At 35.8% G+C, this 17,774-nt stretch overlaps 1 protein-coding gene across 3 annotated transcripts in view; it reads left to right on the top strand.

The window, feature by feature from the left end:
- Positions 1-4,819: 4,819 nt before the first annotated feature.
- Positions 4,820-17,774, top strand: part of TECRL (trans-2,3-enoyl-CoA reductase like) — a 62,716-nt gene continuing 49,761 nt past the window's right edge. Inside the window, exon 1 of one of the 3 annotated variants that reach the window (XM_081142133.1) lies at positions 4,820-5,256. In XM_081142133.1, coding sequence (XP_080998259.1) covers positions 5,023-5,256 — 234 coding nt within the window. In that variant the 5' untranslated portion in view covers positions 4,820-5,022. The remainder of the gene's footprint in view (positions 5,257-17,774) is intronic. The other 2 variants (XM_081142135.1, XM_081142134.1) reach the window with 2 other exon arrangements.

The raw sequence follows: 17,774 nt of genomic DNA, 5'->3' as shown, positions 1-17,774 counted from the left end.
ACAAAGTTGGGTGACTGACATTAACCCACATCAAGACTCCTTATAAAGGTACATACAGTAATAAAGGCAATATGGTATTGGCAAAACAATAGACATATAAGTGGAACAAAACAGGGAGTCCTGAAATAGACTCACACAAATATAGTCGACCCATAATGGGCAGTTCAATGGAGAATAGATACTCTTTTCAACAAATGGTACTGGAACAACCAGACATCACATTCAAAAAGAAAATTAATCTATACACAAATATTACGTATTTCACATAAATTAACTCAAAATAGATCAGAGTCCAAAATGTAAAATCACACAGTTTCTAGAAGATAACATAAAAGCATGTTTAGGTGATCTTGGGTTTGACAATGACTTTTTAGATACTACACCAAAAGCACGATTCATGAATGAAGTAAAGTGATGTTAGAATTTGTTAAAATTAAAAACTTTTGCTCTGCAAAAGGTATTCTTAAATAATAATAAGACAAGTTACAAATGGAAGAAAGTATTTGGAAAACATATATATGATAAAGAACTTATATACAAAATATACAAAAACTTTTAAAACTCATACCCTGGCTGGTGTGACTCAGTTGATTGAGGGCTCAATACCACATCTGGGCACGTGCCGGAGGCAACTGATCTATGTTTCTCTCTCACATAATGTTTCTTTCTCTCTCTTTCCTCCTTTCTCTCTCTCTCTCTCTCTCTCTCTCCTTTCCTCGCTCTAAAATCAGGGGGGCCCGGCCGGACGTGGCTTAGCGGTTGAGCGTCGACCTAGGATCCAGGCGATCGGGGTTCGATTCCTGGTCAGGGCACCTGCCCAGGTTGCGGGCTTGATCCCCAGTGGGGGGCGTGTAGGAGGCAGTTGGTCAATGACTCTCTCATCACTGATGTTTCTATCTCTCTCTCCCTCTCCTTTCCTCTCTCTGAAATCAATAAAGATATATTTTTAAATCAGGAGGAAAAAGACTTTAAAAACTCAACAGTAAGGGAAAAATAAATTATAAAATGGACAAAAGATCTGAACAGATACCTCATCAAAAAGATATACAGATGGCAAATAAACATAAGAAAAGCTGCTAAAAAATATGCCCCCCCATCATTTATTATTAAAGAACTGCATATTTTTTAAAAAATTGAGATATCATATCAAAACTATCACAATGGTGCAAATCCGGAACCCTGGTGAGGATGTGGAGCAGTAGAGCTCTCTCCTTCATTGCTGATGGGAATGCCAAATGGTACAGCCACTTAGGAAGGCAGTCTGACAGCTTCTTACAAGGCTAAACGTAGGTCTACCTTTCAATCCAGCAATCACACTCCTATTTACCCAAATAAATTGAAATATATAACCACACAAAAACCTGAATAGGAATGTTTATAACAGTAACCAAAGTGCCCTTCAATAGATGAATGAATAAATAAACTGTGGAACATCCATGCAATGGGTATTTAGCAATAAAAACATAATTAAAGAAAAGAGCTCTCAGGTTATGAAAAAGCATAGCGGAACCTTAAATGCACATGGCTAAGTGAAAGCAGCCAGTATAAAAACACAACATACTGTATGATTCCAGCTAGTGAGATTCTGAAAAAGGCAAAACTATGGAAACAGTAAAAAGATCAGTGACTGTCAGGGGTTCAGGAGGAAGGGGTGAGGAAGGGTGGAAAAGTGAATCAGAGTGCCTTTTCAGGTGAAACTATTCTGGGTGGTACATCATGGTGGATACATGTCTTTATGCATTTGACAAAACCATAAAACTGTAAGACACAAAATCTAAACTCTAAAATACAGACTTTAGTTAATAAAATAAATATCTATCAGTATTGGTTCATGGGTTGTAACAAATCTCCCACACCAAGGCAAGCTGTTAATAGTAATAGGAGAATTTGTGTGTTGGGGGGGATGGGGAAAGGGGTTCTATGGGCACTTCTGTACTCTCAGTTACTCAATTTTTCTGTAAATTTTTCTAAACTAAAATTGTTCTACAATTGAATCTATTAGGTATTATTTTTAATTTATCTTTATTATTGGAAGTATCTCAGATGTCTCCTTTTTTCCTCCCATTGATCTCCTTGGCCTTGTATCTGCCCCACCCCAGGCCTTCCCCATACTATTGGCTGTGTCCATGGTTATGCATTTATACATATATTTCTTTGATTAACCTCTTCCCACCCACTCCCCCACCCCCGCTTTCCTCTGAGATCCCTCAGTCTGTTCCATGCTTCTATGTCTCTGGATAGATTTTGTTCATCAGTTTATTATGTTCTTTAGATTCCATATAAGTGAGACCATGTGATGTTTGTCTTTCTCTGCCTGGCTTATTTCACTTAGCATAATGTTCTCCAAGTCCACCTGCCGGAGGCCGTTCCATCCTTGCTGCTTGACACGGTCCTTCCAGGAAGAGACATCTGCACAGCCAGTGCTCCATGGGACTTGGCGTGTGGCATGTCCCTCTTCCCGTGCTTGTTCCCCTTTCTAACGCTCTGTGTCCTTCCCCGAGACACTGCACCAGAAAAGGGCATTGCCCTAGCTGGAAACTTTTCCCTAGCAGGGGAGTCAGATAGAACTGGAAAAGACAATGATTCAGTAAAAGCCCCAAGGAGTATGGGAAAACCATGTGCGGCTGATGAGGAACTCAGGCTGTCAGCAGAAAGTGTAGGACTCGGTAGGCCCGTTACCGCAGGGAGTTCCCCACTGGGGGAGGGGCCTAGGGCCGGGCCCCTGCTGACTCGGGGCACAGGACCATCCACAGGGAGCCACCAGGGAGTTCCCAGTGAGGAATGTATTGCTGGGGGATGTTTATATTCATGGAAAACTCTGGGAATCCCCACAAGGAAAGAGCAGTCTAGGAAAGAGATTATTTTAATCTACACCTAGACCCTTATCATACACAGAATAATCATACACAGAATAATCACACACAGAATAATCATACACAGAATAATCACACACAGAATAATAATACACAGAATAATCATACACAGAACAATCATAAACAGAATAATCACACAGAATAATCACACACAGAATAATCATACACAGAATAATCATACACAGGATATCACACTGCGGGGTGCTGAGGGGAGTGCCAACAGAGAGACTGAGGCAGGTGCCAGACAGGCGGTCAGTCACCACAGCTACAGACCCTTAGGACTTGCAAAACCTTTGCATAAGAAAAGCTGGTTTAGTTATTCTCCTTTTAGCTGTGTGGTGGTAGAGCAATAAAATAGCAACTTCAGAATATAAATAACAAACTAGAGATTGACATGTAGAATAGCCTATAGAAATATAAACAATAGGTAAGACTAAAATTAACATACCTAAACAGGTGTAAATTCTTTAGCAAAGGTCAGATAAGAAGGTATATTCATTAACTGTGAAAGGCCAAAGCAGAAACTGGAACAAAGCATGATGTCATGTTGTTTAACCAGCAATAAAATCAAATAGTATAAATACAGTTGTAACAGGCAAGAAAGATGAAGCTGATTCTCATGGTGCTCTGAACGCTGTCTCCGTGTCCTTCATTCTTCGCTGACATCCACACCTTTGGGGACCCCTGGACCGCTGGGGTTGGACCCCAGCATCCACCCATACTGTCCCAAAGGGTACACGATCCTTTTTCTTCTTTACAGCTGTGTAGTATTCCATGATGTGAATGTGCCACAGCTTTTTCATCCACTCATCTACTGATGGGCACTTGGGCTGTTTCCAGATCTTGGCTATTATAAACTGTGCTGCTGTGAGCATCAGGGTGCATAGATTCTTTCTGATGAATGTTTCAGGATTCTTAGGCTATGTTCCCAGAAGTGGGGTCACTGGGTCAAAAGGCAGCTCCATTTTTAATTTTTTGAGGAACCTCCATACTGTTTTCCACAGTGGCTGCCCCAGTCTGCACTCCCACCAGCAGTGCACTAGGCTCCCCTTTCTCCACATGCTCTCCAGCGCTTGTCGATTGTTGATTTGATGGAGCCATTCTCACAGGGGTTTTGAAGGTAGCTGTGGGGATGGTGAGAAGATTGTGCTCTACATTTATGATAAATTTGATCTTAGGTATGGAAAAGGGAAACCATAAGGATGATACAAGTTTGGTGCCCTGAACAATTGGGGGAATAAAATTACATAATGTGTGTGTGTATAAATACATGCACATACACATATCCTCATTTTTTAAAATGTTAAATATTGAGTGTAATGTTGACCTGGAGTATGAAAAGGACAACGGAGCAATGTGCAAGTGACTCTCCAGTGCATAATGGGCAGTAAAATCTAAAATAAATAATACGGTATTTTCTTTAATTATAAAAGTAAAGATTAGGCACATCTAAATATATAGACTTCACCCCCTATAATTTTAGCCATTTTCCTTTTAATGTTTTCATTAAAAATACCATCTCGAAATACTTTTCTGTAATATCCCTTTCAATTGCTCTCTACATATCCCAATCTTATAGACATCTTGCCATCTTTCTGATCCCTGTAGGAAACAAATAATTTATCCATTTTCTGTCAGATAAATATATATTAAAAACATTCCACCAGTCTTTATCTTAGGCAGGGTCTATAAAAAGTTTATGTAATAATGTACTAGGTGTTTATAAATTTAACTATGATATAGCACTAAGCTAATTTTAAAGTTTTGTATATGAATATGTGCATAATAATATATGTGTTTGAAGATGAGTGCATCCAGAATTCAGAGATAATAAAACCATCTATTCCTTTCTGGCTTTGGAATTTCAGATACCAGTGGGCATATTAAGAAGCAGAGATAAAAGGAGGACGGAAGAAATAATTCGAATGCTGGTAAAGTAATCCTCTGCACTGCAGCAGTTCACCATGCTGTGTTATATATAGAAATAAAATCAGTCATTGTTTCTAATCCTGCTAAATAAAACTGAACTTTTGGAATGGCATGCCACTTGACCTTTCTGGTTTCAGGAGCAGTATTTAACTGGTGTGAAGGAAAAACACTTGCAAAGTGTCTCCTGTTGAGATGACAGATTCTCCTGCTAGTTCACACAATGTTCCAAAGGCAAAAGTCCCTTGCTTCAGAAGGCAAGAGAGAATTATTTTCCCAAGGAGCTGCGTGGTCCACACCGAAGAATGACATGAGAAATTTTCACCCTTTTTCGAAACTCGTACTTTCAGCAGGCCCCCTAAAATCAACTCCAGCAGTTAAACACTCAAAAACAGCTCACTTTGAGATCGAAATACTTGATGCTCAAACAAGAAAGCAGATATGTATTGTGGATAAGGTGAGTTTATTTATTTAAATTTCTCTTCTCTGCCACAAAGATTATGAATCTCTTGATTAAATGCTGACAAGACTGTAGTAAAATGCATTCCTAGCTTTTAGTGTCAATTTTTTTATGAGCTGGATAGATCCTTTCTTTATACCTTGTTTCAGCAGAAGAGATTCACTGCGTCTCTCACAGGCCATTTAAATGGTAGCTAATTATTAGGCTCTGGTTTTCCTACTAACATTGACCACTGTCAGAGGCAAAATTCCCATTCTTCACCGTCTCATTGAACCTGAAAGGGTGCCTCTACATTTTCTCCTCATGCAGTTTGTTGTATATTCATATTATCATAGAGTTCTAATAGTATTTGTAGAAAATAGCAAGCAAAAGCCACTGATGTTTCTAAAAATTATATTTTGCATATATGATGAAATCTCATCATTAAAAAACATTTAGAATTGATTTAATTATTTGTCTTGAGAAACAAACATCTCACATTTTATGAAAAGTTTGTTTATTTCAAACCCCCAGTGTTTAAGAAAATTTCTTTTGCTTTATGTTACCCACTTATATTCATATCATAGATGTTTTAATAAGCAAAGATAAAAATATATACTTTCTAGCTCACATAACCATGTATACATTGTAGGTACACATATGTATGTACAATATTTCAAGCATTTTTAGTCCTTCAAAAGTTTGAAAAGACACTAGTTTTCAATAGTTTAATGTATTAGGAGAAAGATTGATGTTTTAAATAAAATATACCTTCATTTATTTTTCTTTGCTGACATGTTAAGTTTTTGCTGTTGTTCTAAAAATAAAATTGAACCACTGATTCCGTTTAACTAAGCTCTAGCCATGTTTCTAGATAAGAAGGAAAGAGAAGGACTTGTTTACTGTTTTAATTGCCAAGGTAATAATTATGTTCTTATTTAGTAATTATAACAGATGGAAATGAAAAATAAAGCACTTTTATAAGTTCATATAGGACATAAGTGGGACATAGATTTGAAACCATTTTATGCAACTCAAAATCATATTTCATTTTTATATGGTACCATAGGAGCCATATAAAAGTGATGTATAAAGAATTTTAACTTATGAATTTCATACATGGTATAATCTATTCTACCACCTCGGTAAAGATTTTATATTCTTTGTATCATACAAAAATAAGACAAAAAATAAAACTATCATCTAGAAGTTGCTGATGCTTATAATATCTCACCATTAAAAATTCAAAAAAAATTTTAATGATACATTTAAATTAATGAAATAAGGCAATCAATAGAATTGATGTTGAATTGATTAAGGATTTAGAAAGATCAAGATCCTAAAATGAGACTAGTTATTGTCTGATAAATATCTAAACCTTGACAAAAAATTCTACCTTAAAATAATGAAAAACAGGTGGGCTCCTAATTATTTTCTTCATACATTTATATCTCATGTTATTGAGATTTTATTTGAAGCTAAGGCATGGCATTTTACTTTCTAGTAATAATTAAATTGCAAAAAACATTAAGCATGTAGAAATCCAGCATTTTTTAGAGATATGGATTTGGCTCAGGAAATCTCATACTTGAATTGTAAGATTCCTGGTATTTGCATTTCCAGGAACAAACTTTTAGGGAAACTCAGTAGGCTAGATAGGGGATTAATTCTGAATTCCTCACCAACCTTTATTGGACAATCAACACCATATGATGTGCAACTTATTACATCCAAAACTTTTACATTTCAGTAGAACTGGATTTTGTTTCATCTTGTTTTAGTTTTGTGATATGGTAAATTGTCTCATAGTGATGACATGACATTAAAAAGAAAAAAACTGAATTAATTTACTGTTTTCTTTTTTGCTTCATGATTTCTAACAGTTCAAATTTGTAACCATAAGAAAGACTGATTTTGTTTGCTGTTCAAGATATTGTTTTTCTTAGACAAATTAATAGCTATATTAACAGTAAGGTCACGGTAAGTGCCTTTCATTGCATTTGGCTCTATCCAGCATACAAAAGAAGTGGTGCCTATGACGGAGTCCCTATCTTTCAGTAAGCACTGTCTAACACAGTTGTAAAAGTTAAAGGTCATGTACTTTGGAAGAAAGCATATCTAGACTGAACCCCTGCAACATCAATCATATTTATCAAGGCTCAGGAAAGGCATTGAATTGCTGATCCCAGGATCATTATTTAGAATATAGGTTAATAAAATAAATCTATTTTGTAAGTGTATAGTAAAGAGGAGGAAAATGGTATGTAACAGGCTTAGCATAGTGCCTTGAAAATAATAGGAAAATATTTTTGTAGTTTTATAATAATCATTTGGAGAGATAAATTTAATGTGTATAAAAATCTAAGAAAAAATAAGTGATGAATCTTGTGATACTGGCACAGAATTTCAATTGACTTTTTAATAATTATTCATTCATATAATTTGTTATAGTGCTTAGTTTAGATATAAATGTTTAGGTATCTTGAATGGGATGTATGTATCTTAGTAATATATGCTGCGCTCTCGTAGAAATTGTGTTTGCATCTAAATATTATAACATTAATGAACAAAGTATGGACTAAGGATATTCATGAGACAAAACCATTGAGAGAATTCCTGTGATTAAAGAAACTATGTTGAGTCATGTTCTACTTACACACACACACACACACACACACACACACACACCCCCCAAACAAAACACTTTCCATTGCCTTAAATACCTTCTCCAGCTTGTGTCCTATTTCTCTTATTAACGTCACCGTGTTCATTTCATCTGACCACCATTTCCTCTTCTCATTTCATCCTGAACGCACTCCATTCAATCTGCCTCCATTACTTTCCAGAATATGAACTAGCCGAGGTCACTGGGGGCAGCGGTAAGTACCTTGCTAAATGCAAAAGTCACTTCTCACACTTACCCTACCCAGTGTATCAGGAACATTTGCCACTGTTAAGCACATCTTCCCTAAAACAATTTTACTATCTGGGACTCCACACATTTTTTTACTCCTGCTTTATTGGCTTCTCCCTTTGTTCTCGCTGCGTTTCTCTATCTGCCTTACTAGGTGTGGACTGTCACCCACTCAGTCATCAGCACTTCTCCCCCTACTGGGTTATTTAACTTATTGAGTCCCATAGTTTTAAATATCATCTGCCTACTGATGACTCAAAAACATGCGATTGCAATTTGTACTCTCTCTTAAATTGTAAATCCATGTATGTATGTATATATGTATGTATGCATCTATCATCTATCTACCATCACCTATCATCTAATCTATCTAAATGTTTACTTGGAATCTCAAATTTAGTAAAACTGAAGGCTTCCTCCCCTAAAATTTTTCCACAATATTTTTTTTCAGGAAAACAGTGGAATCACATTTTTCAAATAGCTCAAGCCAAACACTTAGAGACATCACAACTCATCTAATTTCACAAGACATCTGCACGGTGCTGCCTTCACATATATCTAGACAATGAAAGATTTTAGCCACCTCTTATGCTAGAACTAAAGTTTTCCTCTGTTTCTGTTCTTAGTACCTGCAATATATTCTCTACACAGCAACAGAACTAGCCTGTTAAGTTGTGTCAGATAATATCATTTACAATTCAAAAGTCATCAACCCTCTCCTTTAGGTCTTGACTTAACTGTCACTTTTTTCCTCTGGGGCTTTCCTTACTACTTATTTAAATTTCAACAACTGGCAATATTTTCTATTACCCTTCTTTGCTCTTTGTTCTCTTTTGTTTGTTTGTTTTTTGACTAGCAATTATTTTCTTTTTAATTTTGCTTATTATTTGGTCTACCCTTTGTATGCCAAAGTCATGAAATCAGGGGTTTGGTTTTAATCACCCCTGTATATCCAACATTCAGAACAGTGCTTGGCACGAAGAAAACGTTGAACCAATATGTACTAACTACATCAATGCCTGTTCAAGAGACGTGGATTTTACAGTGCACTCATGTTTAGCACTGACAGTTTTAAGGTAGAGGAGTATGATATTTGAAAATACTTTTTACTGTTTTCTAAATCAAATTATCCTTGGAATGAATGTAAGCGTATTCATAGAAAAACAACAACATTTAAATCATCCATTCTACTGAATAGTGTATAATTTACTAAACAGTCACGTGTGATTATAAAAATCTAACAAGCTTTTCATAAAGAAGACAGTATAGATGGGGATATTTAACTGATTTAGTTATTTCCCACAAATGATTAAAGTAATATGGCCAACTGAGCATGATAAGGTAAAGAATATATTTAAAATACATTGTTAAATAGCATTCTTAAGTATTTCTTGGAACATCAAAAATATATCAGAAATATAAATTTTCAAAATTTGACAACGAATTATTTCCAGTTGCTAACTATTCCTGTCTCACTTCTATTTTGTAAAATGTCAGAAGCTTATCTTGTGATAAGTTGATGATTCGAGAGCATGGCTAGATCTCTAAAAGCTGGGGTTTATAAACTCTGCCAATATCATCCCATTCTTTAATCTTTAATCTTTTCTCCAAGGAGCTTGACCACAAGAGCCCTCTTTCTCTTATTGTTTAATTTGCTCTGTGTCAAAACTCCTAAAAGCTTTTCAAAGACTCTTACCAATAAAATAAAGTGCTCAACAACTCTCCAATCCTTTTTACAGTAACAATACCTGTTTTTACCAGAAAACAGAAGAGAGACTTATAGTGTAGTAAGGCTGCAAACAAATTGCACTTTTAGTATTTAGTTAGAAATCTTGAGAATTCTTAATCTCTGGCATTGCCACTTTTCATCTTTTATCTTGGACAAGCTCCTTAGCACATTAATGCCTCCCTTTGTTCATCTGTAAAGTGAGAATAATGGCCCCTGTTTTAAAATGGCCTCATGACAGGTTTCTGAATTTTGTGTATATATAAATGACATTACTTACTTTTCCTTCCATTCCTCTCCTTCCTCGGCCCTTCTTTTTCCTTCCCCCTCTCCTCCGCATCCCTCCCTCCCCCGTGCCCCCCCCCCCCACTTCCTATCCTGTTGCGTGAAATATCTGAAAGCATCTAAGCCTTGGACTGAGACACAGCAGAGTCTATATAAGTCTACCTGCTTTATCTTCTTCCTTGGACATGGTCCGATATCTCTGCCCTTTATTGTTCTTTCCTGTAAAAGGATTTAAGTATTATTATCCTTGCCCTTTTCAGAGGAGAAATTTGTGGGACAGAGAGCTGAAATGAAGAAAGCAGTGTGTGTTAGAACCAAGCTTTGAACCTGGCCAATGCATGTCCTGCGCCTTGCTCTTGACGATCATATACCCACTTGACAGATAATGAGTTGTCATCAGCCCAAATCCCCCTGTTCGCTTTTATTTCATGACTGGGGTGTCTGACTTCTGACACAGACAATGTGTTTCAAGACAGAGGTGACTTTTCCAGGGATGTCTACTTGCCCTTCTATTTGAGACACAGGAAAGTTCTTAAGCATTCTTTCTATTTTATATATATAGACATGAAATTGCATTAGTTAACATTCAAACCTAGAAGTTAAGAAATGTGTTTAAAGTCCCTTTAGATAATAAATTAAATATAAAATGTGATATCAAGATTTTATATCATTAAAAATTACAAAATTGAGAATGTTTCTGCAGAAGAGGTAATGAACATAATTGTTTTCTGTGAAACCAGAGGTGCTCTAACACCCACCCCTCTTTTTGGATGTACTTGGGAATTTCATAATACTGCAGGCAGTTCTAATTTAAAAACAATCAGTGTACTTTCATTAATCTTATTTGCCCTGATTTAGATTTCTCTCAGAAAAGGTAGTTTTATTATATTTAATGGATACATGTCATGAGAGGAAATGTGATACAGTGTTTTATTCTCTAAGGTCAGACATATTTGTGCCTGCATTAGACCTAAATCATTTTTTGCCAATTATTCTGCCATTTTAAAAATTATTGTTTTATCATCTTAATATGTAACTTAACTAGTCTGACTCTTGGGATTCCTCTATGAAAAGCAGGGCAAATATCTGTCTTCCAGGAGTAAATAAGGATTCTATATTTGTAAGTAAAATGCAGCACCATGCCTGTGCATGGTTAGTTGTCTGTAAATGAATGTAATATTTTAGATAGTGCCAATAAATTAGAAATAATTATTATTCCACCAAAGTGAGGAAAATAATGGAATTAATGTGTTTCTAATATGACTATTAGAGTTTAAGCATTTTAAAAATGATAGTCATTATTAACTTTTTCTGAAATGATTCGGAAGCATGTTAGAATTAGAAAGCATAGTCAGAGACAATCTTTTTAGCATCAGTTTCTAGAAGCCTATATCCAACTATCAAACCCCAAATAATATGAATCTGTTACTTACACCATGGTATACCATGAAAGATACCAGTGATGATAGAAGCATTGCACACAATGTAATAGTAGGGAAAAAAATAAACTTTAGAAAACTATGTATGAATAATATTTACAAAACAAATGTAGGCTGCTATGTGTATTCAATTACATTTACCAACATTTTTCATCTAAATATATCACCATATAGAAAACTATTTTCATTTATGCTTAAGCTATAAAGAAGATGTCATTTCTATGTACTAATTCATGAGATGCAATGATACGCCATTTAAAAAGTTTACATATATAAATAAGTTTTAGAGGATGCATCTAGAAAAGAAGAGTTGAAATTTATCAGATTCAGTGTTTCTCAAGCTCTCTATTATGAGACTTTAGAATATCACAATCAAGTACTTATTAATTCAATAGATATTTGTGGAGATAGTTGTCTAGTGTTCTACTAGGTATTTGAGATAATGCATTAACTCATATAGATGCTGTTCATATCTTCATAATTTTACTGTCTCTTGTGGAGGTCAAACAATGTAGATATAATTTAAGGTACAGAGATATATTTATTCCTGATATGATTTTCTCGGAATATATATAAATATATATCCTTGATATACATATATATGTGTGTGTGTGTGTGTGTGTGTGCGTGTATAGTGAGAGAAAAAAGCAGGCAATTTTGAGTGGTAAACACAGGGATAACTTCATGGTGAAAAGAGTATGATATTCCATTACCATTATACTTAAGTCTAACTGGGACTTACTGTTTGGATGTGTAATGTTTTAATGAGTTGTAATTAATGAATCTTTCTGTGTGTAAAACTGTTACGAATTTGTCAAAATAATAGTTGTTAAGTGGAGCACAGGGTGCCAGATGGCAGCTGTGGTTGGCCAAGAGAAGCTGAAACAGACAACTTCCTCGCAGGTCCTGGAGGAAGTACACGCGTACCCTGAGGGGCCAGACAGGGAGAGAGGTGGGCCTGGGCAGAACCCGGGCACATGCCTCTGTTAGGGTCCACGGATGGAAAGCTTTTGGGTTCACAGGCCAATGCTGAATTAATCAATTCAAACCAAAAAGCAGGATTTCAGAAAACTTTAAGGGGCTCTTATCTAAGGTTCACACAAGGAAAATGAACTGGGAGACACAGGGGACTGTTGGCCACAAGGGCTATTGCATCAGGAATGTACATTTACTTGTGACTCTGAGGGCCACTATCTAGCGCACACACTTACATGAGGGCTGATGTCAGTTTAAGGTCACTGCAGGCGGCTGGTCAAACTAAACAGATGCCAAGGCAGCAAAGCCGTGGAGGAGCTTAGTTACACTCTTGAAAAACATGAAGACGTGCATGCTGTATAATTATCAAAAAGTTTATGATGTAGGAATTTGTAGTTCTTTTGTGATCTAACAGTTCAAACAAAAATGATAAAGACTGTCCTTATATAATGTATGTCTGGGAAATAATTTTGGTTTGAACATTTGATTTTGTAAAAATATTTTTTGAGAAATTAAAGGCAAATTATATATTAAGCATGTACCTTGTCCGGATTAACATTTTACTCATACATTTTTGTAGCTTAACAACTAACTAACAAAATAATTACCTAACTTGTTGCTGTGATCTTGATGTGTCCTTAACACACATTTTTACCATTCCTTTCATGTACCTTAGTGCTCAAAGTTATTCCTGACAGCTTCCCTATAACTATTCCTCATGAAATTAGGATTTAAAAAATGAGCAATAAATTAAGGCAACATTAAGAAATACAAATTCCATTGCTTTATATTTTTAATTATTTAAAGACTTCAGGAAGAGAGGTCTGAAGAGGCAATAATGCAGCAAGTGGATACTGAAGTTTATATCACATTAAGACCTTTAATATCCTCACACCTCATGTTTCTGGACACAAATGTGTGCTCCCTGAGGTCTTAAGTCTGCAGTATTAGAAGCACAGGCATAATGAAATTGATATTTTTGTCAGAATTTGTGTAATGACAGCATCTAAGTTTAACACAGTCCTAAATTATACATAAATGTGAGTGATCTTAGATTCATGTATATTTACATTGCATCTTACTTTCTGCTGTGAAAATTATGCTATTCGCATGACTATGTTGCAAAAGCTCAAAGGTTCAGAGGGTAATCATTGTTGGAAGCTATTGCCCCTGAAATGCTTTTAGTTGATTCTGATTAAATACTACCTACAAGAATGTGGTCCAGGGACATAATCCTAGAACACCGCCTGATCCTTCACCCCTCCTGCCCTCTCTCCTTGTCTTCTTTCCTGATTGTTTTTCTTAATATACACTGAAGAATGCTAATCTTCCACTTGGTAGGCACTGGAATAGACCCTGGGAACACTGGGATGAAAACAACCCAACCAAACCAGTGATGGGGTGGGGCAAATGTAGGTTCACAGTTGCATGTGAAACAGTTTATTCTTCTATTACTATTTATTAATCATTGAATGACTTTCCATGCAAACGAGTGTAAGCCTACTTTTGCCACATCGTGTATATTCCTTTCCCTTCAGCTGTTCAGAGTATTGAGATTGATAATGACGTGTAAACAGTCCCACAGAAGGTCATATAACACAAGCTGAAACAGGTATGGACAAAGCGGTGCTGAGCCCAGATGGGTAATTTTCTTTTCTGTGGGAGAAATCGAGAGTGGCTCTAGAAATCTCTCCCAGGCCCACAGTGCCAGCACACTGAAGGGCCATGACGGGGATACCGCTGAGAGTGAAGGGTGATCTCCTAAAGCAGAAAGGATCCCCTCTGAACCCCTACATCCCTAGCCTCTCGGGCTTTGACTGAAGGCACACTGCTAGAGAGGCACCTTTGGAGAATTTAGGAAGGAACAGGAAGATGGATTCCCTGCTCACTTAAGGCTTTCAAAGGCGCAAACATGTCAGGCTCCATCCCATTCGTATATTATATTTTATTACTGGATTTTTTAAACTGACAGTCATCAAACAATTTTCAATCCCTGTTGATCTACTGGGATTCAGCTGAGTAATCTGAGACCACCAGCCTGTAGCCACATAAAGCCTACGGATATCATACTCGTTTATTTCCTTATGAGAAGTTAATTCTCTTTTAGGCAGATTTATTTTGAACTGCCTACTACATCTAGATAACAGATATTTTATTTGAGAATTGATCTTAGTCCTAAATCAAAGGATGCTATACCTGACTTCTTATAAACTCATCACTCTAACATCATTCTGTGAAAAGAGCGAATCCATTATCACCTGTCCTTTTTTTCTGATTGCAATTTAATTGTATTCATTTCACACTTTTACTGCCTCCAAAACAGACATTTAATATTGCTTCATGTTTAGGTGTTTCTAGCTTTGCAATTATTGGTTATTTGATTTTAAAAAATCAACACATAATGTAATTAGTAATTTATTTTGGCAAAACTTTTGATGAGTTACTGGTTGACTAATTGAGTCCTTTATTTGTCAACACTGGTCTCTGTCATTGAATATAGATTTATTATCTGTTTCTCATAAACTTCATTTAATAAGATTCTGCTATAATCCAAACTTAATTTAATCAGGAGTTTAACACAGAATCCTGAGGCCTTTATTCAGATGATATGCTCCTCATTTTTATAGATAGGCAATTTCAAAGAGTGCTCACTCTAAAATTCCTGAGACATTACTTTTATCTTAGAGCTATTTTATGTAATTTTTTTAACTCTTGACATGATTTAAAAAAAAACCCAACAAACATAAACAGAACAGCCACAATTCCTGAGCTGTTGATTGCTAAAATAAAATCTGCATTTTAAAATGGGAAGAAAAAAATCAAATCATTTTTTGATAATTAAAAAAATAGACTCATAAATTTATTTACTTGCTTTTAGTTTTCAATCAGCCTTTCTGGTATTGTACAGATATAATGTCTTCTTAGGCCTTTGTTGGTCATAGAATCCTTATAATTTAATGGTCCCTGCATGTCATAGTTATTTAAGTATGTAGGCACAATTTGGCTAAAGTTCCTAATTTCCAAGCTAACTGTTGTTAGGGCTATATAGTGCTATCATAAAAACAGAATCTGTACTCAGATTTTACCTTTGCTTCTGCACACAAAGATATCCACTTCCCCTTTGCCTGATTGTCTCTTCTAATTACTCACACAATTGAATCAGTCCTAACATGAGACAATGTGTGCAGCTCTATAATACGTAATGTATATGGAATGGAATGAGCAATTTTTTTCAGATCTGCCCATGCTGTAGGCTCACAATCATTTATCTATGTGGATGAAGAGGCCAAGACACAGCAAGTGATTGCAAGATCAAAGTGTCCCCTTCAATAGAGGATTCACCTGAGGAACTAACTCTTTAATGGACTATAGAAAAAATCCTACCATAGTTTATTAAGCTGCTGGCTCTCTAGAATCTCTTGCTTGTACTATATTATATTAATCAATAAATCACTTTATTCTGTACACAATACATCTCCTCACCGAACTGTTACCATCCTAGTTTAAGTCACCATCACCTCTAAAATACAGACTGATTTCAATGGGTCTTCATTGGCCACCCACAGTGAATGTAGGAACATGAACACATATACTGCAGTTTCTATCAGATGTACTTATAGTCCATACAGGCTCCACAATATCACCAGGTAAGATAAAATTTAGACTTTGTTATTACAGATGAAATGGTTTTGTTTTTGCATGGTCATTTTGTCACCTCAAATCTGTTTAACTTACAGAAACCATATTGATTCTTTTAAAACCTAAGATATCATGTCACTTCTCTGATGAAAACCCTTCAACAAGTACACGTATCGCTCAGGTCTCCTGTTCTGAAAGGTCACGCATTATCTCTGCACCCTCATCTCTCTGGTCATATATTTAACTACTCTGTCCCTACATCCCTCCCCTGCACATACGCCAGCCCCTGGCCATTTCTTGGCATGGCGATCCCTGGGAGAAGGGGAGGTGAGGAATGCAACAAATATTTGCCAGAATAATCTATTTTGCTACAGAGCTTCAGTTTCCAGGAACCATTTAAAGTATTCTTCTCTTGTTAGGACATGAAATATATTTTTGGAAGAGAAGTATTCAAATTAGATGGATTAACAATATCTGATGTTTAAAGAGGTTGGTAAAAATTCTACTTCTTGAGAAAAATGGTTACCCATATTAACTCATTTCCTAAAATATACTCTGTATTAGAATGAGCATTTCTTTGAGTCATCAGGAAAATAAACTTCACATTTTAATATTTTATGCATAACAAGTTTGGGGGGGGGTTGCCTGAAATTCAGTTTAATAGCATCATGCATTTTTCAAAAGCAAACATAAAAGTATCTTGAATACTAATGTTAATATTTGTGAGTTGCAAATAGTTATTATAAAACTAAATGCATGACATGCTTCACAGTGGTACCATTTTTGTACATAAAATTTGAATTTTTAGTGTATTTTTTAAAGCTAAAGTTAGTCAACATAGTTCTAAAAAAATATCATCAGTAGAACCAAACATAAAAAGATTAATTATACAACAGAGTTAACCTTTCAGGTGATTTACAAGCCTGGTGTAAATTTTTAGAAAGTAAAAATTACCCAACTGAATTTGTTTCTAACTAGTACAATGAAGTAATTCAGCACAGTCACGAGCCACTTAAGTACGGGGATACCTTCTGACAAATGCGTCATTAGGTGATTTCATTGTTGTGTGAACATCATAGAGTGTACTTGTACAAACCTAGATGGTATAGCCTTCTCCACACCTACACTGCATGGTATAGCCTGTGACTCCTAGGCTACCGGCCTACACAGCACATTGCTGTACATGGTAATGTGAGATTATATTAAACACAAGAGAAAATGATGTAATCAAGAGGCTAGGTAAACATGAGATGTAGGAGGCATACCGTTTTACAGCACATTTTTAATATGAAGAAAAATCACACTCTAAATTAATGATAAAAAGTATAGTATAGTAAATACACATACTAGTAGCATAGTCATTATCATTAAGTATTATGTACTGTACGTAATTGTATGTGCTCTACTTTTATATGACTGGCAGCATTTTGTGTTTGTTTTTACACCAGCATGACCACAAACAAATGAGTAACTTGTTGTGCTGTGTTCTTAGGAACACTACTACGTCGCTGGGTGATAAGAATTTTTCAGCTCCATTACAATTTTTTGGGAACACCAT

The sequence above is a fragment of the Miniopterus schreibersii genome (genome assembly GCF_964146895.1).
Source record: "Miniopterus schreibersii genome assembly, chromosome: 1".
NCBI classification, from domain to species: domain Eukaryota; kingdom Metazoa; phylum Chordata; class Mammalia; order Chiroptera; family Miniopteridae; genus Miniopterus; species Miniopterus schreibersii.
The sequence above is the reverse complement of the archived record's forward strand: the minus strand, read 5'-3'. Positions and strand labels throughout refer to the sequence as shown.